The 12914-nt window shown below is 40.1% G+C and overlaps 1 protein-coding gene across 7 annotated transcripts in view; it reads right to left on the reverse strand.

The window, feature by feature from the left end:
• The window catches only part of COL6A3 (collagen type VI alpha 3 chain), a 158057-nt gene that overhangs the window by 69852 nt on the left and 75291 nt on the right, over positions 1-12914 (reverse strand). For 4 of the 7 annotated variants that reach the window (XM_069733332.1, XM_069733329.1, XM_069733328.1 and 1 more), the window contains 2 exons: positions 9325-9918; positions 1656-2255 (listed from right to left, as the gene is read on the reverse strand). The exons of 1 other annotated variant lie outside the window; for it this stretch is intronic. In XM_069733332.1, the coding sequence (XP_069589433.1) occupies positions 1656-2255; positions 9325-9918 (1194 nt within the window). The remainder of the gene's footprint in view (positions 1-1655; positions 2256-9324; positions 9919-12914) is intronic. 2 more of the 7 variants (XM_069733331.1, XM_069733333.1) reach the window with 2 other exon arrangements.

Below are 12914 nucleotides of genomic sequence, written 5' to 3' on the forward strand. Positions count from 1 at the left end.
GCAAAGGCTGCGGTTTGTGGGCTTGGGGCAGAGGCAGCCTCTGCATCCTTTGTGAACAAAGCGTCATGAGTGATGCTTGTTTCAGGGGCTGTGCCTACACGCGGTGTGATGTGCACAATCACAACCCGCTCTCTGTTGTTGGCTCAGATCAGCAATATCGAACCGGCAACAGAGCAGTATCAGAATACACTGTTTGCAAACACTAGCGCCATCCCCGCAAGTGACTTCGCTGGTCTCTGCTCTTCGGGCATTCTGACACCACGCTCTGTTGCCGGCTTGTTACTGCTGAACTGAGCCAACAACAGAGAGTGCACTGTGATTGTGCCCAGCCCCTGATACAAGTGTCACTTACTTTATGACTTTTCCTTTTTAGGGAGAGGGCAGGGTCTGCGACTGTGACCGCAGCCCTTGCCCCCTGATGACACAATGTTTGATTATCTTTTTTATGATGCTTCATTTGTATGCTGCACTGTAATTCTCAAATGAAGTGTCATACAAAAGAAAAGTTTAAAAAAATAGTGTAGTTAGGGAATGGTAGGGAATTTTTATTTTAAGTATATTAGAAAATAGTTTAGATTAAGGCATTAAATATATAGGGATTTAGAATGAAAATTACTTTGGCCTTCGAACCACCCCTTTAAACATCTTCATGGATTTGACTACTGTGTAGTGAGTGCCACATATTTATTTTTTGTGGAATACACAGGTGGATTTATTTTGAAAACTGAGCACCATCAATGTAGAAACCTGCTTAATTCCTGTAATTGGAATTTAAGGTGATGCATTGGGTAGAAATTTTGCTATACAAATTCCTCATAAAATACAGTAATAATTCTGGAGCATCTTTGCATAGAACTGCATTTTTCTTCTCATCTGATGTTCCTACTGGAAATGAATGAATAAGTTGACAACTAGGTTCCGTCCCTCCCTGTTCAGTCTACTGGATCACCCGCATGCAGCAGAGTCACAATGGGTATGAATATTGCCTTATTGATAAGCCTAATGGCAACACAAAGTGGTCAACTTATTCAAACAAGGGAAAAGTTCTCAGAAAGGATTTGGCAAAACTATTTTTCTATGGGGAATGCAATGATGTACTAAACAAAAAAAACTTTTTGTAGAGTCGACAGATCGTTTCTAAGACATTACATCTGATATATGAGATCAGCCGCCCTACCCAATAAGTGTAAAGCACTGCGGTGAGAGATTCAGGGTAGCGCACACCTATACATAACCATGAACACATCAACATCTGAGCATAACTTCACTGTCAATCTAAAAACTGACAAAGATTTCTGACTGATTAAAGGCTTATACACATAAAGAAATTATGTGGCCAATTATCTACTCATGTTATCAGGATGGAAAATTTGCTTTGTACTATGGATTTCAACAGCAGATTTAATATTTTTTATGCAAAGGGTAATGCAAATCCAATGTATTTTCTCAATAAAATCTGCATTAATTTGCTGCAAATCTTTGGCTGCTAAAACCCTACAGTGGATCATTTTGGTGGGGACATGCCCTTACTCTATTGTATCATCATACGGAATCTTTTAATACTTCTTGTTCATTGCTAAGAATAACTTAAATTATTAATATTATTACTACACTGATGAGAACCTATGAAAACGCATTATTTGAATTGCTCTTACCAGTTTCCACTGTCTTTGCTATAGTGCTTATCTCACTGGTGGTAATGGTGCTGACCCGTTGAGAGAATGTTTGGTAAGCATTCTCCAGCTGAGATACATCGGAAAAATACAGAACAAAGTCAGGAGTGAAAGCGATAGACTGAAGTTCTGTCCGATCTGCAGAGCCAGTACCAATGGCATATGGTACAATACGACTGCGCTTGAGAGTCATGGCAGGCCTTCGTACATCATCTCTAGACTTTCCAGTTGCCAACAGAACCAGAAATTGTGGCACTCCTTCTTCTGCTCGACTCCCGGCCGACTGTGTAAATACATTGCTTGTTGCATAGCTTAGGGCTGCCCCTATATTCAGTGGAGAGCCCCCAATCGGAGACATACTTTGTATAGCTCTTATCACATCTTGTTGGTCTGAGTGGGTGTTGAGAAGGAACATAGGCCTAACAGTATTACTGTATTGGACAACAGCGATGCGTACTTTGTCTCTTCCCACGTTAAGGTATTCTACCACCCTCTGAATAAAGCTCCTGAGAGATGAGAAACCAGATATGGCAGCATCTGAACCATCAATCAGGAACACTACATCCTTCTTGATATCTTCATCTATTAAAAGAAATGGTAAAGAAAAGGGAGGAAGAAGAGAATGTTTTAACAGAGATGTTATTGTCAGGTTAGGCAATACATGTATAGGTTGACACTATAGAGTACTTGTGGTCATGGAGCCTCCTTAACCTGAAATTATGTGCCTTAGTGCTGTCAAGATAAAAACAGAAGAGAGGTTTGCTTCAGGGTCAGACCCCTATCATCCTCCATACTCACTGAATATTAGGACAAAGCAAGAAAGGGAAGAACAGAAGACGAGATGTATCATGGAGAACATCAGGCCATTGCATCTACATTACACTGTGTGCAGAATTATTAGGCAAGTTATATTTTGATCACATGATACTTTTTTACATGTTGTTCTACCCCAAGGTGTTCAGAGCCAACTACCAATTATGTAAATCAGGTGATGTGCATCTCTGTAATGAGGAGGGGTGTTGTCTAATTACATCAAAACCCTATATAAGGTGTGCGTAATTATTAGGCAACTTCCTTTCCTTTGGCAAAATGGGTCAGAAGAGAGATTTGACGGGCTCTGAAAAGTCCAAAATTGTGAGATGTCTTGTAGAGGGATGCAGCAGTCTTGAAATTGCCAAACTTCTGAAGCGTGATCACCGAACAATCAAGCGTTTCATGGCAAATAGCCAACAGGGTCGCAAGAAGCGTGTTGGGCAAAAAAGGTGCAAAATAACTGCCCATGAATTGAGGAAAATTATGCGTGAAGCTGCCAAGATGCCATTTGCCACCAGTTTTGCCATATTTCAGAGCTGCAACGTTACTGGAGTAACGTACTCAGGGACATGGCCAAGGTAAGGAAGGCTGAAAAACGACCACCTTTGAACAAAATACATAGGATAAAACGTCAAGATTGGACAAGAAAAATCTTAAGACTGACATTTCAAAGGTTTTATGGACTGATGAAATGAGAGTGACTCTTGATGGGCCAGATGGATGGGCCAGAGGCTGGATCAGTAAAAGGCAGAGAGCTCCACTCTGACTCAGATGCTAGCAAGGTGGAGGTGGGGTACTGGTATGGGCTGGTATCATCAAAGATGAACTTGTGGGACCTTTTCGGGTTGAGGATGGAGTGAAGCTCAACTCCCAGTCCTACTGCCAGTTTCCGGAAGACAACTTCTTCAAGCAGTGGTACAGGAAGAAGTCGGTATCGTTCAAGAAAAACATGACTTTCATGCAGGATAATGCTCCATCACATGCCTCCAACTACTACACAGCGTGGCTGGCCAGTAAAGGTTGCAAAGAAGAAAAATAATGACATGGCCCCCTTGTTCCCTTGATCTGAACCCCATAGAGAACCTGTGGTCCCTCATAAAATGTGAGATCTGCAGGGAGGGAAAACAGTCCACCTCTCGGAGCAGTGTCTGCGAGGCTGTGGTAACTGCTGCACGCAATGTTGACTGTAAACAGATCAAGCAACTGACAGAATCTATGGATGGAAGGCTGTTGAGTGTCATCATAAAGAAAGGTGGCTATATTGTTCATTAATTTTTTGGGGTTTTGTTTTTGCATGTCAGAAATGTTTATTTTTAAATTTTGTGCAGTTATATTGGTTTACCTGGTGAAAATAAACAAGTAAGATGGGAATATATTTGGTTTTTATTAATTTGCCTAATAATTCTGCACAGTAATAGTTACCTGCACAAACAGATATCCTCCTAAGATAGCCAAATCTAAAAAAAAAAAACACTCCAACTTCCAAAAATATTAAGCTTTGATATTTATGAGTCTTTTGGGTTGATTGAGAACATAGTTGCTGATCAATAATAAAAATAATCCTCTAAAATACAACTTGCCTAATAATTCTGACACAGTGTAGATGGCTACATATATTTTAGCTACTGGCTACACATTAAAATGGCAATATACCACCACCTGTGAAGAATGACTGTATGAAATGAATTTCATTATGTATGCTTGCCAACTCTGAGGAAATGTCCGGGAGGCTCCCACACAGAGTAGGCAAATCTCCCAAATGTCGAAACCTCCAACAAAGCTGCACTTCCAGGATGTTTCTTGTGCATGATACCTGGACACTCTACCATTAAGCCAACCCCAATATCCAAATGAAATGCACACTCAAGAGTTGGAAACCAAGACGCAGAATGGATGTGGAAGGGGGCAAGTTATGGAAAAAGGTGATATGGTATTTCCCCCCCAACAAAAACAATCAACATCTTCAAATTCACACATATGTCTTAATGAGATGTACCTCTCCAAGGTAACATGTGGACAGGAGCACAAATAAACTTGAAACTGGCACTAGATAACCCTGTTGTGCCCTGTTTACAGCTCCTGCCCTGACAAGGGCAGTACCCAACTGTGGCACTGCTTAAAAAAGTACCCTAAGAAAGGTGACCCTCCCTACGTATTTCCTCTTCACTTCAGTAATGAGGATTCTTCAGGGGAGTATGCAACAAAAGAAAGAGACAAAAAAAGGAAGGGGTCCTGCAGTGTCGGGAGACCAAAACCAGGTATTCAGTGTTGCAGAACTCTGCATGAAGAATCCTCAATACTGAGGAGCAAACACATAGGGAATCTCACCTTTCTTGGGGTACTTTTTTGGACAATGCCACACTTGAATACTGCCTTTACCAAGGCAGGAGTTATATATGGGGCATGACAGGGGTATCTAGTGCCAGGTTTCAGTTTATCATTACTCCTGTTCACATGCTACCTTGGAGGGATACATCTCATCAAGACACACGGGTGAGCCCTTTATTGAGATCACAGGCTAATTTGAGCACTTGCACTTTATAAGTACAGTATATCTAGTTTGGTCAATATCAATTGTCCCTCATCTCCAGATAATTTACCCCTTCATGACCGGGGGATTTTTCGTTTTTCCGTGTTCGTTTTTCGCTCCCCTCCTTCCCAGAGCCATAACTTTTTTATTTTTCTGTCAATTTGGCCATGTGAGGGCTTATTTTTTGCGGGACGAGTTGTACTTTTGAACGACATCATTGGTTTTAGCATGTCGTGTACTAGAAAACGGGAAAAAAATTCCAAGTGCGGTGAAATTGCAAAAAAAGTGCAATCCCACATTGGTTTTTTGTTTGGCTTTTTTGCTAGGTTCACTAAATGCTAAAACTGACCTGCCATTATGATTCTCCAGGTCATTACGAGTTCATAGACACCAAACATGACTAGGTTATTTTTTATCTAAGTGGTGAAAAAAAATTCCAAACTTTGCTAAAAAAAAAAAAAAAAATTGCGCCATTTTCCGATACTCGTAGCATCTCCATTTTTCATCATCTGGGGTCGGTTGAGGGCTTATTTTTTGCGTGCCGAGATGACGTTTTTAATGATAGCATTTCGGTGCAGATACGTTCTTTTGATCGCCCGTTATTGCATTTTAATGCAATGTCGCGGCGACCAAAAAAACGTAATTCTGGCGTTTCGAATTTTTTTCCCGCTACGCTGTTTAGCGATCAGGTTAATACTTTTTTTTAATTGATAGATCGGGCGATTCTGAGCGCGGCGATTCCAAATATGCGTAGATTTGATATTTTTTTTATTGATTTATTTTGATTGGGGCGAAAGGGGGGTGATTTAAACTTTTATGTTTTTTTTATTTTTTTCACATTTTTTTAAACTTTTTTTTTTTAACTTTTGCCATGCTTCAATAGCCTCCATGAGAGGCTAGAAGCAGGCATAGCACGATCGGCTCTGCTACATAGCAGCGATCTGCTGATCGCTGCTATGTAGCAGAATTGCACGTGTGCTGTGAGCGCCGACCACAGGGTGGCGCTCACAGCGACGGGCAATCAGTAACCATAGAGGTCTCAAGGACCTCTATGGTTACCATTCACAAGCATCGCCGACCCCCGATCATGTGACGGGGGTCGGCGATGACGTCATTTCCGGCCGCCCGGCCGGAAGCGGTAGTTAAATGCCGCTGTCTGCGTTTGACAGCGGCATTTAACTAGTTAATAGGCGCGGGCAGATCGCGATTCTGCCCGCGCCTATTACGGGCACATGTCAGCTGTTCAAAACAGCTGACATGTCCCGGCTTTGGTGCGGGCTCACCGCGGAGCCCTGCATCAAAGCAGGGGAGCCGGCATCGGACGGTATAGTACGTCCGATGCCGGTAAGGGGTTAATGATATTATTTAATAGCTAAGTTTTACATATCTTTATAGTTTACCTTTCCTTGATGTTAATATACTATTTGCATACTTAGAGTTTATTTGGGATTCCTATACATTAATTGGTTCCAGATGACACTTTCTGACCCAGTAACTCATGGCCTTATGTTAAATTGCTAGTTGCTGTACACAGCATACTGTATCTCAATAGTATAATTTATACATTATTTATTGCCAAAATGCTATTTTACTGTAAGTTTAAACCAATTATATAGGATGTGCTCTCTTTCTTTATGCCAAACATAAAAATACAGCTGGTGCGGACCTTCTCTACAGAATGGATAAGAATGAAATCAATACATGGAGGACAGGATGCCCCCTTTATTTTTCAAAAGAGGTTTTGTGGAATTGAAATGTTTATCATAAGTAATAATATACTATTATACAGAACATCATAATGAATATTGTCACCTTATACGGTCACAGAACTGCTTGGTGACTGCTAATATTAACATTTACAATAATAGAGACTTTATGTCATCTAGCGTATATTCGTCACATTCAGCAACTTGCACCAGGATACTACTGAATTTCATCTCCGCACCTTAATACATTGCGAAATATACACAATAAACATACATTATATAATGAAATATGGAATGAAAATATAAGAAAAATAAATAAATTATGAAAGCAAACTGAATATTCTTGGAAAATGTTGGAAAGAAATGGATCATAAAATATTTGGCTATGAGATAGTTGTATCATATCGTGATATAGTTTGCTAAGGAGATTATGCAATACTTTTTCATTGATGACCTATCCTTGGGATAGATCATCAATGTTTGATCGCCCGGGGTCCGATACCCGACACCCACGCCAATCAGCTGCCGTTCAGCTGCCGGCTGAAAGTACTCACTTGTGGAGCTGGCGGCTTCTTATAGTGGCCGCCACAAGGTACTACACATCCGCCTCCTAATGATTTGAATAGGAGGTGAATGTTCAGTACTATCAGACGACAGAGCAGCTCTGCAAGTGACTATGTCCGGTCGTCAAACTGATCAGCCGAGATGCTGGGTGTCGGACTCCGTCCGATCAGACATTGATGACCTATCCTCAGGATAGGTCATCAATGAAAAACTAGTGGACGACCTCTTTAAGATGATTAAAAAGAAGACAGTAGGAAATATTTTAAAGAACTCATTAGATATCAATCATTAAATGGAATCTGTCAGCAAGTTTTGTTATGTAATCTGAAGCAGTATGCTGTAGGGATCAAGACCCTGATTCCAGTGATGTATCACTTAGTTTACTGGTTGCAGGATTTCTGATTCATTCACAGTTTTCTCTGCTGCAGATGTTAAGCTATGTATTACTCCACCAACAGCACTGATTGGCTGGTTTATGTGGACAATTTATATTGACAGAAATAGGCTAATCAGTACTGGGGGCGTGGTTGGATTAGGATAGGAGGAATGAGGCCAGTTGTCATTTAATGATAATCTCCCGCCGATAAAACACTGATTTTATTGAAACAGCAAAACAGTCCAGTATGTGACACATTCCTGTAATCAGGGACTCTGTTCCCACATTATGGTGCTCCCAGATTGCATAGCAAAAACCTGCTAACAGATTCCTTTTAAGTATTTTTTTTTATGTTAAATGAAGTATGATGATGATAATTGTTCAGTATGTTGTTAAAGAAACCATTGAAATGCACTAAGCAAAAGCTAAACACTAAAGCAAAACATGCATTCCACAATACTCTATATCTTTATAAAAGACGGAACTCTGTTTTTCTAACCAAACCCTAAATCTTCTGAATGGCCTTGGATTGGTATGACACAACTGAAGCTGCTTGTGGCTGCCATTAAGTGAAGTTTAGAAATGTGCTCAATGCTATTTCAATCAAAATGTAAGTCTTATTTCACATATATATTGTCTTTTCCTTTCTAGGAACAAACAACCAAAAATGAGTGCCAAATCCATCACATGATGGACACGGAGGACATCAAAGACTCCATTGGCTTATAATGGGGTCCATCAGGTCTCATTGTGGTGTCCACCACTGATGTAAAGAATAGAGCTGTATACTGCACTATTCTTCCCATCATGTAAAATGGGAGACGGACCACATTATAAGTTGAAGAGGCGCGTTAGGTGTCATCGATGTCTGTCAAGTGGTGAATTGGCACCTGTTTTTGCTTTGATCACCCCAACACAGATCAGAAATGGAGCCTTAGCTCCCTGTAATGGCAGCTCTAGGCAGACAGAGTTGGTTCATTTACAATTCTCGAATTACAATGAAGATTTTGATCATTATATACAAAAAAACTCAAGGAAGCGTATAACAAAATTAATTTGACACTAATAAGGAAATGTCAATTAATGAAGTTTACAAAAGGAAAGCAAAATGATTTTAAATAATTGGCAGTGATGCATGAAGTTATCCATGCTATAAAAAGTATATATTAATTAAGAAGGGTCATTTGTTCACTTTTCTAAGGCATAATGTATACATACAATTTCTATACATGTTAAATCTTCATTTTCACATTTAAATGAGAATTATTAAACATCAAAAGCAATAAAATAATTAAATTATAAATATGAAGTTTAATATTGTCTGCATCAGAAATAAAAACAAATAAATATTACATGTATAAGGCTATGTTCATATCTGCGTTGGCAACATCACATTTTTTGTTCTTTTTGACAAATTACCAGACTCCATGACAAAAGCCAATGGACCCCATTGTAAGTCAGAGGGAGTCAGTCAGAAGCCCTCGGTGTCCATCACATGATGGTCCAGATTTCCATCAGTTTTGCTTTTCCAGTCCTTAAACAGAACAGAACTTGACAAAGGCAGATGTGACCACAACCAAAGAATGTAACAGAATGACTCGTGTTCAATCAACAGTTAAATGATTTGCTGAGTGAATAAAAGGTCAAAATATGTGAAATTACCTGTGGTCACTGTCACTTCTGTAACTTCTCCTCTAACGTAGGTGGTAATAGGGTTTAGTAGCTGCTGGCTGAAGCCAGGCAAGGCCTCAAAATCTTCCATCTCATAAACTAAGCTTGGATTAAAAGCAATTGTTTCCAACTCTTCCTTATCAGCATTTCCAACCCCGATACAAAAAGTCAAAACCCCCGATCTCGTGAGGTCAACAGCAGCAGACTGAATATTGTCTGAGGATTTTCCAGCCGCCAGAACTACGAGAAGCTGCGGTATTTTGTCCTCTATTCTGCTGCCCGCACTTCTGGTGAAATGGTTGCGGAGAACAAATTGAATTGCAGAACCAATGTTCAGAAGATTACCCCCCTTGATTCTTAGCTGACCCAAACGCTCAAGAAGGTCAGGCTTTGAGGTCAACGTGCTTAAATAGAATTCAGTTCTTGGGGTGTCACTAAACTGGGCCAGGCCAACTCTAGTGCCTTCACTGCTGACACCAAGGTTGTTAATCACATTCACGAGAAAGTCTCTTACTAATGGAAAGTTGGAACTTCCAACGTTGACCGAACCATCCAAAAGGAAGACGATATCTCTCTGGTTAAGCACTGTGGTTGGTTAGAGGATACAGAAAACAATAAACATGACATCACAGCAAAATCAGCAAGGCAAGATTGAATATGAAATGCATGTGTTTACATGATGTAGACACATAACTCTTAATAATGCTTACAGGCCAAGCAGAAGGAAGAGGAGACAGAGAGAGAGAACAACTGAGCGTAGTTAGTTTCTATTTATGCTTCCATCTACAACTGTATAGTATGTCATATACTTAGCATAACTATTAGCAATATGTTGTGTCATACTGGTAGTGATATTATTACATTACATAGAGCTTATATATACTTCTTTATTTACTATGTTGTCTTCTCGTAATATGCACATCATCACGAAGAGGCAACGACTTGATGCCACACATTAAACTGTTCCGTGATGGAGGGAATAATGGAAACAAATATCATTATAACCGTGTACCGTATATCCTAAAAGTCAAATTAAATTACATTTAAACGTTTCAGTAGATGGAAGAAGTCAAGAGAAATAAGGAAATTATTGAAAGACAGAACGAAAGAAAAGGCTAGAGAAAAAAATGAAAGTGGAAGGAAAAAGTGGAGGAACAGTGTCAGGTAAGAAGGTTTAATGCTGCATGTTTCAAGTTTGTTTTCTTGTCTTCTCACAGGGTAAAATTCCGTTATGTGACAACCCAGCAGTGGACATTTTTCCCAAAGCTTAAAGAATAACTGTTGTTTTAATTTTGATTTCATAAATCAATAGTACACATAAAAATAAGAAACTTTGTAATATATCTTATCAGAGAAATCTGCTTCTGCCTCTTCTTGGACTAATCTTTCACTCTCAATTCCCAGGTAAAATCAGTATTCAGTGAAGACAGATTGCTACATGACTGAGATAGGAGATGGCAGTTGGTGCTAATAAGACTCTATGTAGATGGGAGTGGGAAGAGTAGCGAGGGTCTTTGCCTCTAGCTCCTCCCTTCCCTCCATAGAATACCATCTCCTATCTCAGTGATGTAACAATCTTGATTGAATACAGATTTTACCTGTGAATTGAGAATGAATGATCAGTCCAGAAGGAGAAAAAAGTAGATTTCTCTGATAAGATATAGTACAATATTTTCTATCATCATTTTCTATCATCATCATCTATCATTGTGTACTATTGATTTACAACATAAAAATGAAAACCACGGTTATCCTTTAAAGAGCAGTTTTCCCAACAGATAAAAATGTCTTTAAATAAAGGGAATTATCGCTATAAGTCTTTTTTTGTCATTTTCTGTCACATTGATATACATTATATTCAAGTTTTTTTTCTGTGTCGAGGAAAGCTGTCATTTGACCAATATGGAAGCCATTATGAGAACTGCCGGATTAGTCACTTTCATAGACCACTGAGATATAAAGTCTGTTTATGTATTGAAGCATTTATTGTTTTCACTCGATCTGGGTGACAACCCTTATAGGCATAGGCCATCACTTTACAGGAAATGAAATATTTTTAATCAATATGACAGAAGCAAATGCAAGGTCTTTATTTATTACTATATTTTTATTTAAAGGGAAAATACTCCTTTAAGAGTCCGGGTACACAGCATATCTGCGTACACAGACCCAAGACCTAATGACCCAGTGTCCATACAGTTCTTCTGTAGACACTCCAGGTGCCGATCTACTGTGCTTTTACAAGGCCCTGTATTCTCTACGTGAAGCATAGTTTCTAAGAGAGACCATCTCCGCGGCACACAAGAGACTTCGTAGACTTTAGGTACCGTTACACTAAACGATTTACCAATGATCACGACCAGCGATACGACCTGGCCGTGATCGTTGGTAAGTCGTTGTGTGGTCGCTGGGGAGCTGTCACACAGACATCTCTCTCCAGCGACCAACGATCAGGGGAACAACTTCGGCATCGTTGAAACTGTCTTTAACGATGCCGAAGTCCCCGGGTAACCAGGGTAAACATCGGGTTACTAAGTGCAGGGCCGCGCTTAGTAACCCGATATTTACCCTGGTTACCATTGTAAAAGTAAAAAAAAAAACACTACATACTCACATTCCGACGTCTGTCACGTCCCCCGCCGTCAGCTTCCCGCACTGACTGTGTCAGCGCCGGCCGTAAAGCAGAGCACAGCGGTGATGTCACCGCTGTGCTCTGCTTTACGGCCGGCGCTGACAGTCAGTGCAGGGAAGCTGACGCCGGGGGACGTGACAGACATCGGAATGTGAGTATGTAGTGTTTTTTTTTTTTTTTTACTTTTACAATGGTAACCAGGGTAAATATCGGGTTACTAAGCGCGGCCCTGCACTTAGTAACCCGATATTTACCCTGGTTACAAGTGAACACATCGCTGGATTGGCATCACACACACCGATCCAGCGATGACAGCGGGTGATCAGCGACCAAAAAAAGGTCCTGATCATTCCCCAACGACCAACGATCTCCCAGCAGCGGCCTGATCGTTGGTCGTTGTCACACATAACGATTTCGTTAACGATATCGTTGCTACGTCACAAAAAGCATGACGTTGCAACGATATCGTTAACGAAATCGTTATGTGTAAAGGTACCTTTTCTCCTTGGGGACTCTCAGGGAATCCTTGAGAAAAGAAAAGTCTGTGTGCCTGCAGATGAACTCAGAGGCACAATATAGTCTCATACGGCACCATGTTACAGATCCATACAACACAGATCTGTCACACAGCAATGTTGATGATTGGTTCATAAAAATACTTACCAAGGGTCAACCCTGATGATGGTAAATATGGCCCCAGCTACATGATATTGGTAGTTGTACATGGATATAACAATTTTAATGCAGCTGTAAGAAGAAAGCAGGAAAACCTCTCCAAAAGTTTTTATTTATGGATTTTCTGATTTCCCGTGATAGGATCTGACTTAGTTTTTATCAATACATGGTTAGTTCACATGGAAGCCGGATACGACTCTGTTAAGAAAACCTTATAGCTCCAAATGAAATAAGTTGACCAACAGTGTGTATTGACTATTCCAGTCTATCTGTT

The sequence above is a fragment of the Ranitomeya imitator genome, chromosome 7, assembly GCF_032444005.1.
Source record: "Ranitomeya imitator isolate aRanImi1 chromosome 7, aRanImi1.pri, whole genome shotgun sequence".
NCBI lineage: Eukaryota > Metazoa > Chordata > Amphibia > Anura > Dendrobatidae > Ranitomeya > Ranitomeya imitator.